General features: G+C 56.5%; 1 protein-coding gene across 1 annotated transcript; it reads right to left on the bottom strand.

Annotated features, from left to right (window-relative positions):
- Positions 1–75: 75 nt before the first annotated feature.
- On the bottom strand, positions 76–20044 carry KMT2B (lysine methyltransferase 2B; the record flags this gene model as incomplete). Its single annotated transcript, XM_081107535.1, has 37 exons — positions 76–648; positions 734–863; positions 980–1063; positions 1656–1763; positions 2270–2447; positions 2548–2622; positions 2708–2845; positions 5216–5319; positions 5397–5474; positions 5568–6858; positions 6941–7168; positions 8276–8436; positions 8532–8610; positions 8687–8807; positions 9033–9191; positions 9896–10033; positions 10113–10204; positions 10294–10409; positions 10958–11031; positions 11165–11269; positions 11362–11451; positions 11527–11711; positions 11875–11988; positions 12510–12627; positions 13053–13148; positions 13247–13393; positions 13534–13647; positions 13789–13887; positions 14161–14255; positions 14561–14839; positions 15088–15143; positions 15306–15585; positions 15842–15992; positions 16086–16199; positions 16404–18343; positions 18589–18661; positions 19688–20044. The coding sequence occupies 37 exons, from the start codon at positions 20042–20044 to the stop codon at positions 373–375; spliced, it is 8043 nt and encodes a 2680-aa protein (XP_080963661.1). The 3' UTR covers positions 76–372.
- Between the last annotated feature and the right edge of the window lie 448 nt (positions 20045–20492).

Genomic DNA, 20492 nt, shown 5'->3' with positions numbered 1-20492 from the left:
TCAGAATAGGTGTGGGGCATGGAGAAATGGGAGCTCCTACATGCCTCCAGCACCATACAAACTGTAAGACCACCTCTCCAAACTTTGACAGACTTTATTGGGGAGGTTCCCACCTGGGATCCCACCTCTTAAATAAAAAAGTGCATAGAAAAGAAGGGATTTAGAAACCTTTGTACAATATCTACATTCTGGGCCCCCAGGGCAAGAAGGGGGCAATTGCTGAGTGGGCTGGAGGGGTAGGGGCAGGACCCTTGCCACCTGCATGCCCACATTCACCCTGGACATGAGGGTGGGGGTGAGATGCTCTGGGGGAACTAGGGAGCCCGCAGACCAGGGGCAAGATGGCAGCGGGAGGTGTGGGCAACCACAGCTTCAGTTAAGGAACCGACGGCAGCGCTTGGCGCCACAGTTGCAGGGCAGCTTGTTGCTGGCATCCTCAATGGGGAACTTGTAGTCATAGGTGAGCTCCTCACCACGCAGGATGCGGCGCAGGGCAAAGATGACGATGTGCTTCTGGCCCTCCACGTGGATGACTCGAGAGAAGCAGTTGGGCTCACAGGAGTGGTTGATGAAGCGGGCGGCATTGCCATGCATTGTGGCATCCACCACGTCAAAGTCATCCATGCGGAACATGTAGCACCCAATACCCTACAGGGACAAGGGAGGGGCAGTTAGATGCTCTGTTCCCAGAGTAGGCCCTGCTTCTCCCACCTCATGACCTGGCAGAGCCCACCTTCCCATCGTAGAACTTCTCCCGCTTGTCAGTCAGCACAGAGCGAATGACAATACCAGAGTACTCAATGACCATCTCGCCAGCATCGATGTTGCGCTTACAGAACAGGCCCCGCCCATGGATGGCAGACCTGCAGGGTAGGATGGGCAAGGGGAGCTCAGGGGGCAGGGGAATAAAACCAGGGCAGCCCCACACCAGGGTGCCTGTCATCCTCCCAAGGGGCATCCTCCCCCCAACCCCACTAACCTGTAGACACCTACAGCCTCTTTGGATGTCTTTTTGAGGTGGCGAAAGCGCATGGCCATGGGAAGCTCCAGGCTGGTGGCACGTCTGGTGGGGGACAATAGTATCACAAAGGCTAGTGCCCAGAAATGATCTCTTTAATTTATTTTTTAAATATATTTTATTGATTTTTTTTAAAATATATATTTTATTGATTTTTTACAGAGAGGAAGGGAGAGAGACAGAGAGTTAGAAACATCGATGAGAGAGAAACATCGATTAGCTGCCTCCTGCACATCTCCTACTGGGGATGTGCCCACAACCCAGGTACATGCCCTTGACCGGAATCGAACCTGGGACCTTTCAGTCCGCAGGCCAATGCTCTATCCACTGAGCCAAACCAGTTTCGGCCTTTATTGATTTTTTTACAGAGAGGAAGGGAGAGGGATAGAGAGTTAGAAACATCGATGAGAGAGAAACATCGATCAGCTGCCTCCTGCACACTCCCTCCTGCACACTGGGGATGTGCCCGCAACCAAGGTATATGCCGTTGACCAGAATCGAACCTGGGACCCTTCAGTACTCAGGCCGACGCTCTATCCATTGAGCCAAACCGGTTAGGGCGAAATGATCTCTTTTGCCCCTGGTAACCCTGTCAGACCCTCCAGACTACCCCAGCTCCCTGGCCTGTCCTCCATACCTGGTTGACCTGAGCTGTACCTCATCCTCTTCCTCATCACAGGTGGCTCCCTCAGGGAGCACCCTGTGCTGAGAGGCCAGGAAGTTGAACATGTCAAAGGTGCATTTCCTGTAGGTAAAAGAGAAAAATGGACGGAGGTACAGATCCATTCCTTCGAGATGCTACCCTCCTATTCTTGGCCTGGACCTGCTGCTGGCAGAGTAAGAGTAATACAACTACTACTGAAGACAAAGCAGGGGGGCAAGAGATCAACCGAAGGACTTGTATGCATGCATATAAGCATAACCAATGGACACAGACACTGGGGGATAGGGGAGGCTAGGGGACTGTCTAGGGCGGGGGGGAAAAGTGGACACATATTTAATACCCTTTGTAATACTTTAAGCAAAAAAAAAACAAAAAACAAAAAATTTACATTCTAAAAAAAAAAAAAAAAAGACAAAGCAAAAGGGGAATGAATGAGGTTCATTCTGATATGACCCCTAGAAATAATTCCTGGAATGGCCTAGCGTCTTCTCCCAGGCCTCAGTTTCAATCTGTACAGACTTAATTCCCACCCTCAAGACTGCCAATAGGGTTCCCCCGACCCAGGCATCACACCCCAGACCTCTCACCGAAGATAGACCTCGGCGCGGGCTGCCCCATGGGGATTCAGGGGTGGCTCCTCCTGGCCTTCTCCCTGCTGGTGGTAGCGGAACTTATAGTGCTGGCAGTGCTGGGCCCCAGGCAGCTGCTCTGCCAGGAAGATGACAGCATCATGATGGATGCCAAGGAGCCTTGCTCCACTCATTCCTGAGGGAAGTCAAAGGTGAGGATGCAGTCATGTCAGTGACCCATCTTGCTCTCAGGACGTGATCCCAGCCCCCAGCATCCCTGTGGATCCCCCACTTACCACTAAAGGAGAGATGTCTTAGCCGGGCATGCCCTCGGGCCTCTTGCACCTTCTCGATCAGAGTTCTCCAGGCCCCTGAGGAGAGGGCAGAGCCACAGCAGAGTCAGGACGGTATTCTATGGCACATTCTCCCTCCCTGTGACCATTAATCCTAACTCACCCTCCAAGCTCTCTGCCTCCACGCTGAACCCATCCTCACTGCTGATCTCGAAGCGCAGATGTGGACCAGCCCGTTTTGGGGCCTGGTTTTCTTTATCCTCTGGAAATGGAGGCTCTTCCTCAGAGCTTGAAGCCTCACCTGGTCCCAGGTAGCAGATCAGAGTAGGTAAGGATCACCCCTCATGGAGTCAAAACCTTCCCACTGCCCTCCCTCTCTCCCTGGGCACAAGCACAGACTCTGGGTCTAAATGCCTAGTGAACCCTACAGACCAAACATTTTTTCTAAAGGGTCTGCGGTTCCTTTTCTGCAGGACTTCTTGGTTACATGAGCAGTTCCACGGAAGTTTGGAGTGTTTTGGCTCTGCAGGATATACTGTGGCTTACTCAAACCCAATCTACCATAAACACCCACCCCTCATTCTTTTGTCTCACATAAAATTAAAAATATTGGAGAATTAAATTTTGCACAAGTATATTTTTATATACAGCATATTGCTATAAATATTACACATATGATTTTATAGAACCATACAGAATCAAATACATGTACATTATGAGCTATTTAAGGGATTTCTCATGGGCTAAGATTTTAAAGACAGAGCAGACAGGACTTACTGACGTAGGAAATGTAGATGTAAGAGAAAGAGGTGGTGGTGGTGGGGGGGGGTGGTCAAGGAAAACTCTGAGGTTTGGAGCCTGAGCAACTGAAAGGATAGTGATAGTGAGACTGGAGGAGAAACACGTTTTGGTAAAGGTTGAGAGCTCAGTTTGGAACATGTTGAGTCTGAGATTCCTCTTAGAAAAACATTCCTGGCAACTTGCTGGTGGAGATGGCAAGCAGGTACGAGGAGTGGATAGCAACTTGGGGACTATCAGAATTAGAAATGGGATTTAGGGCCATGAAATTAGATGAGAGCACCCTGGATGTGCCAAAGCTGACAGGCTGGGGCAATGAGGAGGCACAACTGGAGGTGAGGAGAGGGATGGGATTCTGGAAGCCAGGAAAGAGAGTGCTTCCGAGGGGAGGGATCAGCACACTGAATGCTCTTGGTTGAAGCAGGATGTGGACTGAGGACTGACCACTGCATTTGGTTGGAGCGGGGGTAGAGTTTGAGCGAGCACACTTTAAGAGAGGCAGGACACACACGGCTGCTCTTTTCTCCACATCACTCCTCTGGGCCAACATGCCCACAGGACCTCCCAGCCCTACGCAAGACTCCAAACCTTGTGTGACTCACATCAGCTAGGCCTCAGTGCTCCTGGTCTGCCTCGGACAACTTCTACCTCTTCTTAGCCCTCTCCCGTCCTCACTCCACTCTGTTCTTTGAACACAACCCATTGCCTTCTTTCTCACAGTGCTCATTCTAAGCTGCAGTGCACTAATATGCACATGTCTGCTTCCTCTACCAAAATGTGGTATGTTCCCTAAGGGCAGTCGAGACTGTCTTGTCATGGTCACTGCCATATCCTCGTGCCCTCTCTGACCCCATAAGTAGCCTTTCAGTTAAGCAGTTTCAGTCTACCTCACCCCACTTCCATGCTCAGCAGCTGTATTCTATACAATGACAAAATCCACAGATCAGAACAGGGCTGGGGCCACTAGAAATTCCAAACCTCGGGCTGCTAATTACCAGCTTTCATGGTTCCCACAGCTCTCTCTGCCCTCCGTGACCTACAGAATACTTCTCTTCTGGCTTCACTGAGATTATCAGCCAAATGACTCCAAGTGTCCTCATCCTGTATACTGATGTCTCTGCAGATACACCTAACTTCACCTTTCTTCCATCTCAGGGGTCTACTATTCTACCTGACCACCATGCCTCCTCTCACCTCTGCCTTCATCCTTGGCTTTGCTGTTCAGCCCTCACAACAAACCCCTATAAGCTGTTGGCCCACCTCCTCCTCCCAGACTCTTAGCTAAGCTTTTCGGTAAAGCATCTGGGTGTTGTTTTGACTTCCTCATTAACCATCGTCTTTGATTATGGACTTTGGCCCACACAGTACATACCAATCCTAGACCCTGCAACCCTAGGGTCCTCTGTGGCAGTTGGGACTGCTGACTACTCCCTTCCCTGGCCTGTGGGACTCCACACTCCTTTGATCTTCTTCCTATGGTTCTTGCCCCTTCTCTGGGTCCTAGGTGGGATCCATCTTCTCTGGATAATCCAGAACTTCATCTTTGGTTTTACCAGGTAACTAACCCTCTGACACTGGCAGACTAGGCGCTGAAGCCTTCCCTGGGGCTCTTGGACATGCTGGACAAGGCGCTTTCAGAGACCCTTTCACATCACGCTGAAACTTCCTATCTCTGTCTGTTTCTGTCACAGGCCATAAGCTCCTCGAGGGTATCTCTATAATTGTAACACCCAGCTTCAGCCCTGTTCCCAGGTGGGTGTACAATGTGTTCCCACATGTTTTCTGAAGGGTACCAATTCTTCACTGTACCTGTCAGTCATTCAGCTGAGCAAGTACAGGGAAGAAGGCAGTGAGAAGAAAAGGTTGGCCCTACCTGAGTAGTGGTGCCACTGGGATTCAAGGTCAGGGAGACCATCGGGAACTTGGGGAGTACCACCTTCTGCAAGTGGCCGCAGAGGGGACTGGTCCTGGAGGGGCCTGTGAGGAGAGACCTGTCAGAAGAGGGAAGGGACAGAGATCCCAGAGCTTCCAGGAAAAAGGATCTGGCCACTCACCTCAGACTTTCCTCCCCAGGATCATCCAGGTTGAGAACACCACGCACAGTAGGTGTTTTCATCCTCACTCGGCTAAACCTGGTAGGGAGTGGGGGGGACCACAAGAAGCCTGAGCTGCCTTCTCTTGCCAACTCCCCTGCCCGCCTCCACAGCCTCGGTGTACTCACTCACCCGCTGCCACTAAGCCCTGGACCCTGGGGGGGGTCCTCCAAGGCCTCTCCATCTTCCTCCATCCGGGGAGTCTTGCTCGGGGGAGGTGCTGGTGGGGAACGGCCAGAGAAGGTGGACACCCTTTTGACACGGATGGCCTGGCGGGGCGGGCTGGAGGGCCCACTGCTCAACACCAATGTCAGTGGAGGGGGGGGTGGAGGAGGGGTAGGGCGGACCACCCCCACCACTGGCAACACACCCAGCAGAGGTCCTGAGGGCAGAGTCCAGGAGGTGGGGGCTGTGGGGGTAATGGGAGGGGGAAGAGGCAGCTGCTTCACTGCAGGGGAGACAGGTTCACCCTCCCCAGCCATCTTCACAAACACTTGCCCCAACTTGTTGACAAGGATGATTTTGGATGTGGCAGGTTTGGGGGGCTCTGGGGCAGGGCCCAGGCTCAATACTCGAACCCCTGGAGCCCCAGGGAGCCAGGCAAACGTCCGAGTGGTGTCAGCAGGGCTAGGGGGCAGGCCCTGGGGGGGTTGGCTACCATTGGCCAGTGGAGGTGCTGGGGGGAGTGGCTCCTCTCTGGGCCCAGTAACCCCCTCCCCAGGCCCCCCTAAGTTCTTCAATACAAAATCCACAATTTCTGATGGCAAGTCCTCAGGAGGTCGGACCCTGTCCCCTGCAGCCCCAATCACCCCAGCCCGGCCTGCTCCTGGCCCTGAAGGAGTCTCATGGCCCCGAGGCTGCTGGACTGCCTCAGCCTCGCTGTCTGTGCCATCATCCACTCCGTCCAGCTGTTCGATGCGAGGGGCTCCAGAGAGAGTGCCATGGGGCAAGGGAGGGCCAGACACAACAGTCACAGGGAAGTGGATGTAATGGGGGATAGGGCTGGCCTCCTCCTCTGAGCTGTCTCCTGCGCCCCCATGGCTGCTCCCCACTGCCCCTGCAGCCACAATCTCTTCCTGAAAGGGCTCGGTCCCCAGCAGGCTCTCAGCAAAGTCCAGGTCAGCAGCACTCAGTCCTGACACCACCTCCATGTCCTCAAAGTCTGGGCCCAGGTCTTCAGGGGGAAGTGGGGATGTGGCCGGGCCAGGGGGAGCCAGCTCCCCTGAGGTAGGTGTACAGGCTCTAAGGGATGAGGTAGGAGGGGGCACCCTGAGCTGAGGAGAGGTTCTGAGAGGGGGGGAGGCCCGCCGTGACAGTGGTAGCCTGGGGGCCAAGGGGCTGGGACGACGGGAGCGTCTGGGGGGAGCGGGAAAGTCCAGGTCTCCCACTGTAGGGATGTGGTGGGCCAGAGAAGATGGACTTCCTGTGGGGGGAAGGGTCATTGTCAGCCAGGTGCTCCTGCCTCACCTGCCCCTTCCCTCCCCTGAATACTCCCAAGTACTCACCAGGGGAGGGTAGGGGTCCAAAGGAGACACCCCCCAAGGGCCTCCGGGATGGTGAATAGTTGGGCACTTTGATACGAGCCCCAGAAAAAGAGCGGGGGGCTGGAGGAGGGGCGCTGCTTGGATCTGGCCGCAGAGTGGGGTCCAGGTTCTGAACAGGTGAGTGGTGCTCAGGAGCTCCAGGGATAAGGACATCTGAATTTGGTGGGGGGTTGACATGATCTGGGGGCTCTAAAGAGGCAATAAAATGGCATCAGGGGTGGCTAAGGCTCTTTATCAAAGCCTTTTTTTACGTGCCCTCCCTTCTTTTAAGCCAAATTCATCTTCTCCGCCCTTGCGCCTGACCCAGTCACAATGGGCACTGGTCCCAGTAATCAGCCAGGCCCCAAACCCCTGCATGGCTTCTGCAAAACCTCCACACACACCTGGGGGTGCTTTGTGACCCTTCCTCAGCCATCCTTTGCCATCTCCCCACTTCCTGGCCACCTACTGCTTTGATTCAGGCCCTATATGCCCTGAGGGACACTGCCCTCTCTCCAGCAAGGCCAGTCCTACCACTTTCTTACCTGCTCTGTGCATCCCTGCCACATCAAACACACTGCTCCATCCTGGTGCTTTTGGCTCCCCAATACTTGGCTCCACCCAACCTGTGCCAGCTGATCTCTGCCACCTCCTCCCAACATTCCCTTATTTCCATCCAAGACAGCTGCACCCTCCTCCCCTCTCCATTTCATGTCAGACTCTAACCTGGAACAAACTCCTTACCTGCAAACACAATCCCAATCTTTCTACTCCCACTCAGCCCCCAATGGCCTCTCCCTTCACCAGTCTCCAAGCCCATTCTTTGCTCTGTGCCATCCAGTCCTCAGCTACATCCCTCAGTGCCAACATGGCTGTGAAGGTGCCAGATTGGGAACTAAGCAGATCAGGCTAGAATCCTGACTCCACCATTATGTTACTGTGGAGAACGACTACCCTTTCGAGTTGCAGTACAGTGGAGCTTGTACCTTCCTCAGAGCTGTGGGGAGCATTACATAAGCATGGAGCCCTGAGTCAGGTGGCCCTAAACGCTCCCTACATTTGTACAGTAGTTGTAACCGCCCCCCTCCCCCCCGCGGCGCCCAAAGCAGGTAGCACAGTGCTATCCCCTCACTTTCTGTGAAACCTGTGCAACGTTTAATATAGCCCTGTCACATAATGCACAGCCATTAAGTTATGTTACTGCCATTACAAGGAAGGAAAGAATGTAAGCATCCTGGAGTTTCTTTAGGGAAGAGCAAAGTAAGAACTGAGAGGGTGGCATTCAGGGAAGAAAATGCAGTCGTTCTAAGGCCATACCGATGGAAGGGGCGGGGCTGTGCACAATGGTCTGGTTCTCCTCCGCTGCCTCCAGATGAACTGGCTCTTCCCTCGGCCCCCATGGCCGATACTCAAGAATTCGGCACCGATACCAGCAGCGCCGCCGAGCATCCACTGTGCTCCAATACAGACGGGAGCATCTGTTGGGTGGGCATGCGGGACATAAGGTCAGGACAACTTGGGAAATGAGATCTAGCCCTGGAGTCCCGAACCCACCAATCCCCGGGCTGCTCACTGGTAGCCAATGGGGAAGAGACGTCCCTCGCAGTCCGAGAGATCAGACAGAGTGCCCAAGGAGTCAATTCGAATGGAGCCTAAGGGCAGAGGAGAGTTCAGGAGGGTGGGCCTAGGCAGGGTCAGGAAGAACACGGTAGACAGCAAGCGGCTTACCAATGAGCACATTGATGACATCAGGCTCGAGCCCTGTCAAGAACTTTCGCTTGAAGTTGATGCCCTCAAAGTCTACATAGACTCGGCGAAGAACATCAAACCCATCGGGGTTTACGATCTCCTGGGAAGTGGGTGGCAAAGGGGATTGCTGGATTGGTAGGGTATGAGAGGGATGAAAGGAAAGGCTCTGTGGGTAGGGACTTGTGGGCAGGTGGCTTGGCTTAAGGGCTCAGGAGAACAAGGAGACACTGAGGCAGCAGGGCCAAGTCTAAGAGGCTATGGGGATCCCTAAGTGGAAGGGGGAAAGAGAGCAGTGGGAGCTATCTACCCCATAGTAATGGCCCACCTTGCCATCTAGCAGATCTGTGTGTTTCTGACAGAAAACTTTCTTGTCATCCTGGAAGATGCAGCAGCTGGCCCGAGCACACATGAAGTGAAAGTTGCTGAGGCAGGAGGAAAGGCAGCAGCCCACCGTTGCTCCAGGCTTTAGGCAGAGCTCACAGCGCTGCAGGTGGAAGGGGCTGCTGAGGGGAGAAGCCAGTGACCTGGGCCAGGGCCTGACACTCAGCATCACTGTCCTTGAGCTTCTGCTTGGGCTGCCTAGCCTAGCACTTCACAAAGGGCACTCACCAAACATAACCTCTCACCTAGTGGCATCCAGGGTCAAGTTCATATCAAGCTACTTCAGACTTTTTTGAAGCAGTGTTACAGTGGAAAGAAAAATAACAGCAGCTAATACTTGCTGAGTGGCACTTACAATCTTTCTCACATGACTCTAATGTAGAACCTGTACTATTTCACTTAATCCTCAACCTGCCCCCTGTAGTAGGTACCTCTATTATCCCATTTTCTGACAGTGAACTTGAGCATTCCACAGGTCCCACACTAGTGAGGGAGATTCTAACAAAGGCAACACCTCACTTCACAGGGATGCAGTAAGAGGTAAGTGCCAAACTGTATGGAAAGCATCCAGGACAGGATCAAATGGAGGTCTTTTAACCTTTAGTCTCCCAGGCCAGAGGGCTCAAAAAGGGGGGGGGAAAGCCACTATGTCTCCTGCACCAGAGTCCTGGGACAACAAAAAAAAGGTATGTAGGACCAGCAGTGAAAGGACATACTGTGGTAGACTGTGGAACAAGAGCTGTCTCCATTGAAGGAAGGGCCCCAAGACCCCAAAGGCTGCCCACCTCTCCAGGCCCGTGCCCTCACCATCTGCCTCCCTCGAGCCACAGCAGCGTGCACATTCTTGAGGGAACCATCATTTTCCTCAAATACTTCAGCTGACCAAATGGCACAGTTAACGTGTGTCCATTCATTCTGCCCGATGTACAGGAGCCGCCCCGCCTCCTGAGGGCAAAGGAGTGATGTGAGGAGAGGCCCCAGGGACCAGGCCCCACAGCCTGGGGCTTCACGCAGTAGCCCTCACCTTAGAATCCGCATCACCATACTTGAGGCAGAGTGCACACTGACGAGGGTCCTCCAGGTGCGAAAAGGCAACTGGATCCTTGCCCTGGAAACCTGGAAGGAGTGTGGGAAGGGAGGTCTAAGAATCAGGACCCAGATTACCAACTCAGGGGCTCTAGTTTCCAGCTCCCACTTCCCAGTACCTGCTGAGGGGTCCCCTGGAGGCTGCCCTGATTCTGGCATCTCTGGTTCCTGCTGCCTCCACTGAGCGTAGACATGGTCCAAGGATGGGGGCAACACAGCATTGGGAAGGACTCCACTGTGGATAGGCTGGGTCAGCATCTGACATGTCTAACAAGGATGGCTGGACTAGACCCACCCAAAATCTCAGCCTAAACATGCCATGACACCCTCTGTCCTCTCTCCATGTAGCATTTCTCTCAGTCTCCCAAACAAGCGAGGCCCTCTCATGCCACCTTTGGCACATGAAATGCTTATTGTTCCTCAGGCCTGGAATACTCTTCCTTCACATCTCAGCTCAGACGTCATCACTTCTAGGAAGTCTTAGGCCCTAGGCTCCAGTAGGCACCTCCCTTGGGCTTCCTCATCAGGATCCTAGACTGTCTAGGTCATCAGTGCCTACCCAACCCCCAAACACAGTTCACCCACTGCTGTCCCCAACAGTGCCTTGCACAGAGTAGAAACTGAAAGCCAACTCCAGTCTGAATCTTTGCTAGTCTACAACCACTAGGGACTGTCATTCTAGTCCTACCATCCTCCAGATCCGAACTCTGCTCCTTATCCCCTCAGGTGCCCTTGGCCTTTGCACTCACTCCGATTCCCCTCCTGCCACCCAGCCTTGCTCACTTTGGCAGCCGGGTACTCCGTCGCCAGTACTTGGGGTCGTGGGCGTCGAACCAGCCGAACGTAGACTCTAGCAGCTGGGGAGTGGGTAACAGGATGAGAAGAACTGGCTTCCCCAGGAGAGTCGGCAGGGTAAGGATCTGTGAAGGACCCACTCTCTCCTCCCCACTACCACTGAAGCCACCCTATAAAGATCCCCCAAGAGCTCACCTTCAATAGGAGCCCCTTCATCTGGCCTCCAGCCCGATGCTCTGAGGGCTCTCCTTCTTCTGAGTGCCCCATCAGGATGCTCACCACATCCTCCATGAAGCTGTGCTGTAAGGGGGCTTGTCAGGATCCAAGCCCCTGCCCAACCCCAGCCCTCTCTCCTCCTGGCATCCACTTGTTCCTCTCAGTGTCCCACTCACCACAGACTTGTAGTGGCCTTCCTCAAAGCGCTGACTCACAGCTTGCAGATTGCAGGGCCCAGGGTGCAGCTGCTTTCCATCTTGCCCGCACTGCAAAGAGGGGATGTCGGCAGGGCTGGTGCTAGGCCTGGCCCCACCCAGTCCTGCCACCTGAGCCCTCCAGACCTGGGTGCACAGCAGCAGTGGGACTGCCATCTTGGAGCTCAACAGGCCCTGGAGCACCTGTCGCAAGCCACCCTGCAAGGCTCCACTCAGGGCCTCTCGCCAGCGGGGGTGCGTGGCCCCAGCACACGGTCCACAGGTGTACAACACTGAGTCTGGCAGCCCCGAAAGGATCTCATAGTCTTCATCTAGAACAGCCCGGGTGAGAAAGAGAAAATGTTTTGGGGCTCTTAGCAGCCCCTAGTTCACTAAAGACATTTAGCCCACCTCTCCTCTGAGGGCCTGTGGTGAAGACAGGACAGGGATCCCCACAGGGTTGAGGTCACACCCCTGGTACTCCCCCCAACTCACCTGAGAGCCCCTCACACTTAGCATGCACCCAGTGGTCACACTGTGCGCACTGCATCATCTTGCTCTCGTAGTCGTTGTCTTCATAGCAGCGTGTGCAGATTGGGCAGTAGTTTCCTGAAGGCAGAGGGAAGAGGGCAAGTCAGAGCTTCTGCCACGGGGGTGGGAGCATCATCCCTAGACTACTACATGGGCTGCCTCCATTATGCTCCATCTTGGGTCCCTGCCATTCCCAAAAACCTGGCTGAGGATAAAACCTCTCTTCTAGCCCTGTAGCCCCAATGCTTCATAAGGAATAGGACCTTGCTAAACATGATGCCTGAATAAATGAGGAATGTGCAGGTTTTCCAAGTGCTCAGTGGAAACTTGAAGTTCTGGGAAGCATCTCAGGGACCACCATGAGGGTTGGTTCCCAGGCCCTCCACTTCCATTGACCTCAGAGAGGCTATGTCCCTGTTATATGTACTGGAAGAGCCTCTATTGAAGAGTATCCTAAACAGAAGGAAAGAGTCCATGGCGAAAAGAGTGTGGAAAGCAACTAGAAAGGAGCATCTGTTCTAACTGCCTATGCAGGAGCCTGGCCCACTCCCCGGTGGACCCCCAGGACCCAGGGCCCAGGACCCCTGCCAAGTCCCCACCTTTCTCATAGAGCTGGGTGCACCTGGGGCAGAGGCTGTAATCTCCAGACCACTCGACGTCCCAGTTCTTGCCTGGAGTTGCCCCACAGCTTTTACAGCGCACACAGGCTGAGCAGATCTGGAGAAGCAGGGCAATATTAGGGGCAGAGCCAGATACCTGGCTTAGAGCAGTGCAAGGGGAGGATGAGCAAAGAGAAGTGGACGGTAGGCAGGAGATAGATAAAGAAGGAAGGGTAAGAGAAGGAGAACAGGAGAGAAATGAAGCAGGGAGACTGGTGAGGGGGAAACTGGAAGGAGTGGAGGTTAGGCTAGAGCAAGAGATTCTGAGCCTGGGATTGTGGAATCCATGAACCCCTGAAAAATAGTACATCTAATTTCTTATCTATGTGAAATTCCTGAAGAAATGTTATGTTTATCAAACTTTCAAAAAAACCTCCAACCTTCCCCTCCTCAAGAGTCCTGGCCTGCAGTGGCGTGGGGGGGGGAGGGGGGGAGAGCATTAATTAGAACTCCAAAGCAAGGGGTGTGGGCCTCCTCTCTCACCCAGTGGCGCCTTTTGCGTGTGGCCCGGGTTGGGTAGCTGGGCCCCAGGCAGGCTGGGTGGTAAGCATGGCGGCAGCGCTCACACTCTAGGAGGTGCTGTTGGATATTGGAGAGACAGCAATGGCAGGACCTACTGGCATAGGGATACCCCTCTCCTCCATTCCTCCATCCCCCCATGGCTCCAGTGCCTAAACCTTGGATCCCCGGCCTTTGCGCCCACAGACGTGGCAGAACTTGCAGCGGCGGCAGCACCAGGTGTCATGATGTTGGGGCAGGGGCCGCTCAGCTTCCTCCAGGCAGAATGGGTGGAAAGGGTCACAGCAGACTTGGCAGAACACCAACTGGGGGTGGGAGAGTGAAGAGTGAACGATGAGCACAATGAGGTAAGGGCCTGAGACCCTGCTGAGAGACGCCAAGAAAAAATCAGACAATAAGGGCTAACGGAGACGTGAGGGGTTGTGAAAAAAGGCGAGGAACCAACCTCATGCAGGCCTTTGCTGGCACACAGCAAGCACACCATAGGTGGCCCTCCTGGCACGGAGGTAAGCACACTCAGTCCTCCCATCAGCCACACGTTCTCCAGGTCACAATCCTCCTGAGGGAAGAGAGGACACAGGATCAGAGAGCAGTCAGGAACATAAGTCAGATCTGTCCATCTTAAAGCACAGGCTTCTCAGACACAATCAGTAACTTTCTTCCAACCACAGTCCTTGCCATCGTCCCCTCAAAGCCATACCTTAAAATCCACACGGACCCGGTGCACACCATCAGGAGATTTCTGTTTTCCAGTCCAGCCATTGGGAAAAGAAGCAAAGGGACCAGGGGCCAAAGCATCCTAGGGAGGAATGGTGATGGTCAGAAGGCAGCCCATCCATCTTTACAAGCTTCTCTCCTTGCTGCCCTCTCTCCCAGCCTTTCAGACCCTGTCTTTTGCCCACATCCTCTGTTTTCCAGGACAGGCTGTCTCATCCATCAGGGCCTGTTTTCCGGTGCGGACACACCACGGCTCTAAGGTGAGCCCGTTACCCTGACTTGCCAGGAAACTCCTGAAAGGAGGGAGCCATGCCTTCCACGGGGCTCAGGGTTCTTGGAGTGGGGCCGTGCTAACCTTGTCTAGGCGCCTTCGGGCCTTGAGCTGCAACACAGGCTGCAGGGTGGGTTTGCGGGGCCGGCTCTGCTCCTCAGGTTCTGGCACTGGTAGCTCTAGGCAGGACAGATGAGCAGTGAGCTTCCCTCTCTTGCCTGCCGCAGTCCTTCTTTTACAACCCCCAAATGTAACCTGGATCCCCAGGGCCTTCTTTAAACCACCAACGTATGTTAGGATGATCCTTAAGCCTTGCTCAATAAGCTACTGAACACTTAACACGCCAATTCCCATCCACCTAAGACTACGCCCTTCTCTGCACTCAGCTTCTTCCTGTTACACAGAACCCTGGGATCAGAGCCCCATCACTTCCACGAAAAAGACATAGGACTGACCAATAGAGGAAGCAACAAACAATTCGCACCACTCTCTCGGGGAGTCCGACGACGGGGAGCAGGGGGACCCCCGGGCTCTGAGTCATCCGAGTCCTCGAAGATATCATAGGAGGGTCGCTGTTTGACGCAGCGCCTGGCTGACTTGCGCTGCAGTAGGAGGGAGTCCTGCTCCTCGGGCCCTGGCGGGGCCAACACCTCCTCCCGGGGCCCCCCAGCTCCCGCCCCCCGGCGTGGGCCTGGAGGACCAGGGGAGGCCTCAGGAGATTCATCGGAATCCCAGGGCAACAGCGTCTTCACTATCGTCCGGCCTGTGGGAACAGGGGACTTAGTAGGATCTGACTTCAGCCAGGAACATGAGACATTTGGATGAGAAAAGCCAGAAACAAGTGGGGCAGAAGAGAACAAGTACAGGAGAGGTACAAAAGCACATGATGGAAAAAAAGACAAAGGTGGTGGACTGCAAAGGTAAGGGGAGAAGAGCAAAGAAAACATGGTTTCCTCCAGACAACAAGTCTAAATAAGGTTGTGTAAAGAAATGCTCCTCAAAACTTGTTACCTTTCTTAGCCAGCCGCTCCATCTTCCGAGCCTCTATCTTGTCGCACTTCCGGTATCTGGGGAGGGGAGCAGCACGTCACCAGGGTAGGGGACTGGTGGTCTGGGGGGAAGAGAGGAAGCTCTCCACAAGGATGCCAATCCCACTGCTCTGGTGGGGCAGGGGGCCTTGGTGATACACAACCATGGGTGGGAATGGAGGCTGAATCCCAGCTACTCACACACAGCACTGCTTCTTGGTGTTAGGGCCACCAAACTTGGGCTTGTCCAGGCAGTTGACACAGGAGCCACAGTCCTGCACACGCAGGCAGCCCCGACAGTGTCCACACCGTGCCATCCGCATCTTCTTGCCATGATGGGAGGGCAGTGAGCGCTGAGGTGTATGGGCCAAGGGTCCTCCTGACCCTGCAGGCTCTGAGTCCCCCCCCGGCCCTGCTGAATCCACCTTTCCCTGCTGTGACCGCGATGGGACACTCTCAGTCTCAGATGCTGATGATGTATCTAGAAAAGTGGAGAGGGGATGGAGCTACAAAGCCACCAGGCCTTCTACTTCACCTCCCTTAAACCTCATTCAACTGGCCCTCAGACTACTTTTGCAGTGCTCAGGTCCCACATGTCCCCAAACCCGCTTTGTCTAAGACCTAGCATGTGCTCCAACCCCCTTGCCACCTAGCCTTAAGCACCCAACTCAATTCCATTTGTTCGCTCCCAGACTTGACAAGTTTGTCCAATTTCCCCACAAGACACCCATCCCTACCCTCTGTGGCAAGGTCCTGCCGATCGCGGAGAGGGAGAGCACTGAGGCGGGGGACGTCTTCAGGCACCATGGCCCGCGCCTGACCCAGGGCCACAGCAGCGTGACGGCAGACGTGTTTGATGCGGGGGCCTTGCACAGGGGACTCGGGGCCCTGGGAGAGGAGACACCAGGAATACATGTGGGCAGTTGCTACTTGCATTCCTGCAACCACCCTCCTTCAGAGGGCCCTCCACCCACTCCATACCGATGGTCTCTCTCTCTTAGTTTCCATAGATTCGTCTTCAGGCCTGACAGGACCTCTATCTGAGATTTGCTTGACTGTGCCCACGACCTCCTCCATCTGCCCTCCAGGGCTTGGCTGGTGGGGAAATAATAAGCAGGGTTAGAGGCTGAAAAGTGAGCAAAAACAGCGTCACAAAAGGAATATAGGAAATTATGGGACAGGGAATGGACTGGCTCAGAAGGTTGCCTGCAACGTTGGAGGGAGACCGGAGGCTAAGGGATTGCAGGGATTGAGGCTGGACGACTGGGTACAGGGGCCTGGCCAAAGCACCATGCTTACCGGCATCAAAGATGCCACCTTCTGCTGCTGCTGCTGCTGCTGGTCAATCTTGAATAGCTGCACCTTGGCTCTCTTGAGGAGGCTGAACATTTTCTCCTCTACACCAGACAGTGGCAAGGAACCAAGGCCTGCAATCCGGGCCTTTTCCAGTGCTGGTGGCTGCAGTTGTAACTGTGGCTGCAGTGGTGGTAGTGCCTGGGGCAGCAGCTGAGTTTGCAAGGCCTGGAGCTGAGCCTGAGGCTGCTGCCCATTGCTCAGAGGTGGACTCCCGGATGGGGGCACCTCCACCTTAACAGGGGTGGTGGCCACAGGGGCAAATCGAGGCAGGCTGAGATGGTTGGTGCGGCCCACTGCCCGTGGCTCAGGCTCAGCTGGAGAGTCATCAACAGGAGGCGGCTCTGGCTCAGGGGCTTCAGGGGCTCCAAGTGGAGCAGTAGTAAGCACCGATTCATAGATCTTCAAGTGGGCTTCACTTGGGGTAAACTGAGGGGCCCGAAGGAGCAGGGGCCTCCGGGATGGATTGACAGGCGCAGGAGGTGGGGGTGGAGCTGGCGGAGGAGCCGGGGGAGGAGGGGGCAGTTCCCGGGTCAGTGAGGTCCAGCGAAATGTGGGTTCCCTTAGGATGGACCTTCTCTTTTCAGGGAGTGGGACTGGGATAGATAGGGGAGTTGGGGCACATGGTGGAGAGGGGGCTGGTGCTGGCTCCTGGGGGGCGAGTGGGGAGATAGCAACAGGAGGCCGCAGAGGTGAGACTTCCACCTTCGGGGGCTTGGGGGGATCTTCATCCATAAATCGCCGGGGTGTCTTGATGACACGGGAGGACCGGGCACTCACCACAGGCATAATAAACTGCCGGATGTTCTTCAGGAAGGTGGTGCTTTTGGAGGCCACAGTGGGGCTGTCTTCCAGAGGGCCTCCTGTGACGGTGCCAGGGGTTGGAGTGGTAGGAGAGGTGCCCTCTGGCCCTGCCCGAGCAGCTTCCCGCTCTGCCCGTTGGCTGGGAGTCAGGGGAGGCCGGCCCCTCTTCCTGGAGCATGTAGCTAGGACCACGGGAGGGGATTCTTCCTGCTCCTCTGGGGCAGGAGGTGGTGGAGGGGATGGTGGGGTTACTGAGGGTGGTGAAGGGCAAAGTGGGGATGGAGGAGATGTTGAGGGAGATGGAAGAGGTGGGGGGACTGGAGGAGTCAGGGGTGGTGAAGGCAGCTTTGCCTCTTCCTTTTCCTCAGCTATCATCATCTCCTCCTCAGTTAAAGCTCTCTCTTCCTTCTTTTCCCCTTCTTCCTTATCTTTCTCCTCCTCCGACTTCTGCTCCTTGCTCCAGCAAGGGCCCTCTCCCTGTCCAGATTCAACTCTTCCTTGGGGAGCATCCTGCCAGCTTTCCTCATGTTGATCCTGACCCTGACCTGATTCAAGTCCCAAGGACAATCGTCCCATCTTCACTCTTTTGGCCTTTGAAACAAACTTGATCACGAGGGGGAGTCCACCTCGGCCTCGGCCCCTGCCTCCACGGCCTCCTCGCCCAGACTGTCCTCCACACTTGGGGGTCCCAGGTCCTGGGCCAGGCCCCTCCTTGCACTTCCAGCTCCCAGTGCGATGTTTTACTGGAACCATAGGAGGTGGGGGCTCAGATTTAGGGATTGTCACAGCTGCTTCTGCCACCATTACTGCTTGTTGCTTCTTCCTGCACGGGCCTGCAGGCCGTCCTGGGGGCCGCCCCCGAGACCGACGGGGGGTGGAGGGCTCACATGCCCGGTTCCGGGGGGCTGGGGGTGCCTGGGCCCGCCGGAGAAGTTCAGTCAGTGCTTGCACCATCCGCTCTGTACCCTCCTCACCCCGTTTCCGGGCAGGAGTCTTTGGGGGGGTAGGAGTCACATCTGCTAGGCGAGGAGGCAGAAGGGGGATCGTCTTATGCTTGTGGCCGCGACCTCGAGGGGCTCGACCTAAAAGGAGAATAGGTGTGGGGAGATGGGTCAAGCTAGCCCTTTGGACTAAGGAAGGTGCTGCAGGAGGTCCAGAACTAGCCTTATTTGTCTGTTTCCCCCACAGCCCAGCCTAGCTTGGGTTTTGAACACAGAGCACATCTGGTAACTGATGGAGACTGTAGTTGAACAGGGAAAAGCTGACACAAAGAGTGAGGAGTAACATTCCTTTAAAACTAAAGAAGTACAGTTTCCCCATCACTCACCTCGTTGTGACCGGAGCGCAGAGCGCAGGGAACTGGGGGCCACATCGTCATCTGAATGAAAACCCTGAAATTCCTGATTTAGGGGACCAGGGGTGGAGGGGAGAAACAGCAGTCAGTGCCACAGCCCTTGTTCCACCTGAGACTCAGGTGTTGAGGAACATGCCCAGCTTCCTCCTTAAGGGACCCCTGCCTACTCACAAAAGGACGAAAAAGACTAGAAGGTGAGGGGAGTAGGAAACGGTCTCTCCTCGGGCAGGAAGACACGGGGCATTCTGAACCTCCGCCTCCTAGGCCTGACCATCCCAGCACAGAAAACAAAGCAGGGCCTCTGGGGCCAGGCAGCAGGCACTGCCCTGACTCCCTAGACTCCAACACAGAAAAGGGGGCCTCTGTGCACCCCTCTTGGGCATCAAAGGTGCCACCTCCTGCTGCGAAGGTGGGAATGCGGCCACCGAGCTGGTGTGTGTGGCTACCACACGGGTAGCACAGTGGGATCCCCACACCTTCCTGCCTTTCCTGCGAGGCTGGGGTACACCGGGAGCTGAACTCAGACCTGCTCGAGTGCCCAGTCCCGGCTTTCGTTCCCTTTCTCAACCTGTGCCCCAGGAGGAAGCCTCCACCATTCCAGCCCCTCTCCGCTTGCTTCGGGTCGGAGGGGAGAGGGGCACCAGTGGAAACCAGGGCTGTGTCAGAGGTGAGGGCTGGGCGGGGCAGCCTGCAGCGGGAGCCCGGAGCCAGCTGGTCCCCCGAAGCCGGGCTGCTGCTGTCACCACCCGGGCGGGCCTGCGCTCCGCCGGCCCCTCGCCGTGTACACCGCTGCTCCCTGGCTCTGCCGACCACCAAGGGCCGGCCCAGGGCACTCCAGGGAGACCGGCCGGGCCGGTGCCCAGGCAGCTCGGCTTCCCCGGCACTTGGAAAGGCCCCTGTCGCCGACAGCTCCGTGCCGCCGACCTCCTCCCGTGCCTCCTGCCAGGCCCCATTCTCTCCGCCGGCGCCCCGAGGACCCCGCTTCCCCACGTCACTCCTCAGGGCTCCCCGGACCTCTGGAAGCCCCGGCCTCCGCCCCGCCCGGCGCCGGGGACGCCTCCGACCGCCTCACCTCATCGTCTGACTCCCCGTCACTGCTCTCCTCCTCCGGCATGCAGTCCCGGCTCGGACCCCAGCCCCGGCCCCGGCCCCGGCCCCGCTGAACGCGCGGGCCGGCCCACAGGCGGCGGAGCCGGCGCAGGCCCCGGCGGAGCCCCAGCAAACGGAGCAGGGCCGTGTCCTCCCCGGGCTCGGCTGCGCCCGGCCCCGCCGCGCCGCCGCCGCGCCGCAGAGCTACCCGCACTCTCTCGGCCCCGCTGCCCCGTCCGCCGCGGCCCCCTCCCCCGCCGGAGCCCCGCGGCCGGCCCGGGAAGCGGCCCCGCGCGGAGCCAGGCCCCGGGCAACTGCCGCCGCCCGCCGCCGCCGCCATCTTGGCACCGTGAGAGGGGCCGGGGAGGCCGGGGGAGGGGCGGCCGAGCGCAGGCCGGGGGAGGGGAGGGCGGGGCGGGGCGGCGCGGCTGCGGCTCACGACAACTACCGGCGCTGCCGCGGGTCTGGCGGGAGCCGGGGGCTGGGCCGGCCACGCGCGGGGCACCACGGGAGCGGGAGTCCGCGGCCGGCGGGCCGTCACCTGAGACCGCGCCTGAGGAGCGGAGACCCCGCGTCGCGGCCGGAGAGGGGTGAGGCGCAGGGGCCTCCGGGAAATGTAGTCCAGGCGTCGCACTTCTTCCACCGGGCGCTGGGGCCGCGAGAGCTGGGTCTGGAGGGGTCCCGACCCGACCCAGAAAGAAAGATCGCTCCCGAGCCGCCGGGAGGCGTGGTGTTCGCCCCGGACTCCTCCCATCGTCCTGGTGCGGCCGGCGGCCGGCGGGAACTAC

The sequence above is a fragment of the Myotis nattereri genome (assembly GCF_964212035.1).
Source record: "Myotis nattereri genome assembly, chromosome: 15".
NCBI lineage: Eukaryota > Metazoa > Chordata > Mammalia > Chiroptera > Vespertilionidae > Myotis > Myotis nattereri.
This window is presented reverse-complemented; position numbering and strand designations above follow the sequence as displayed.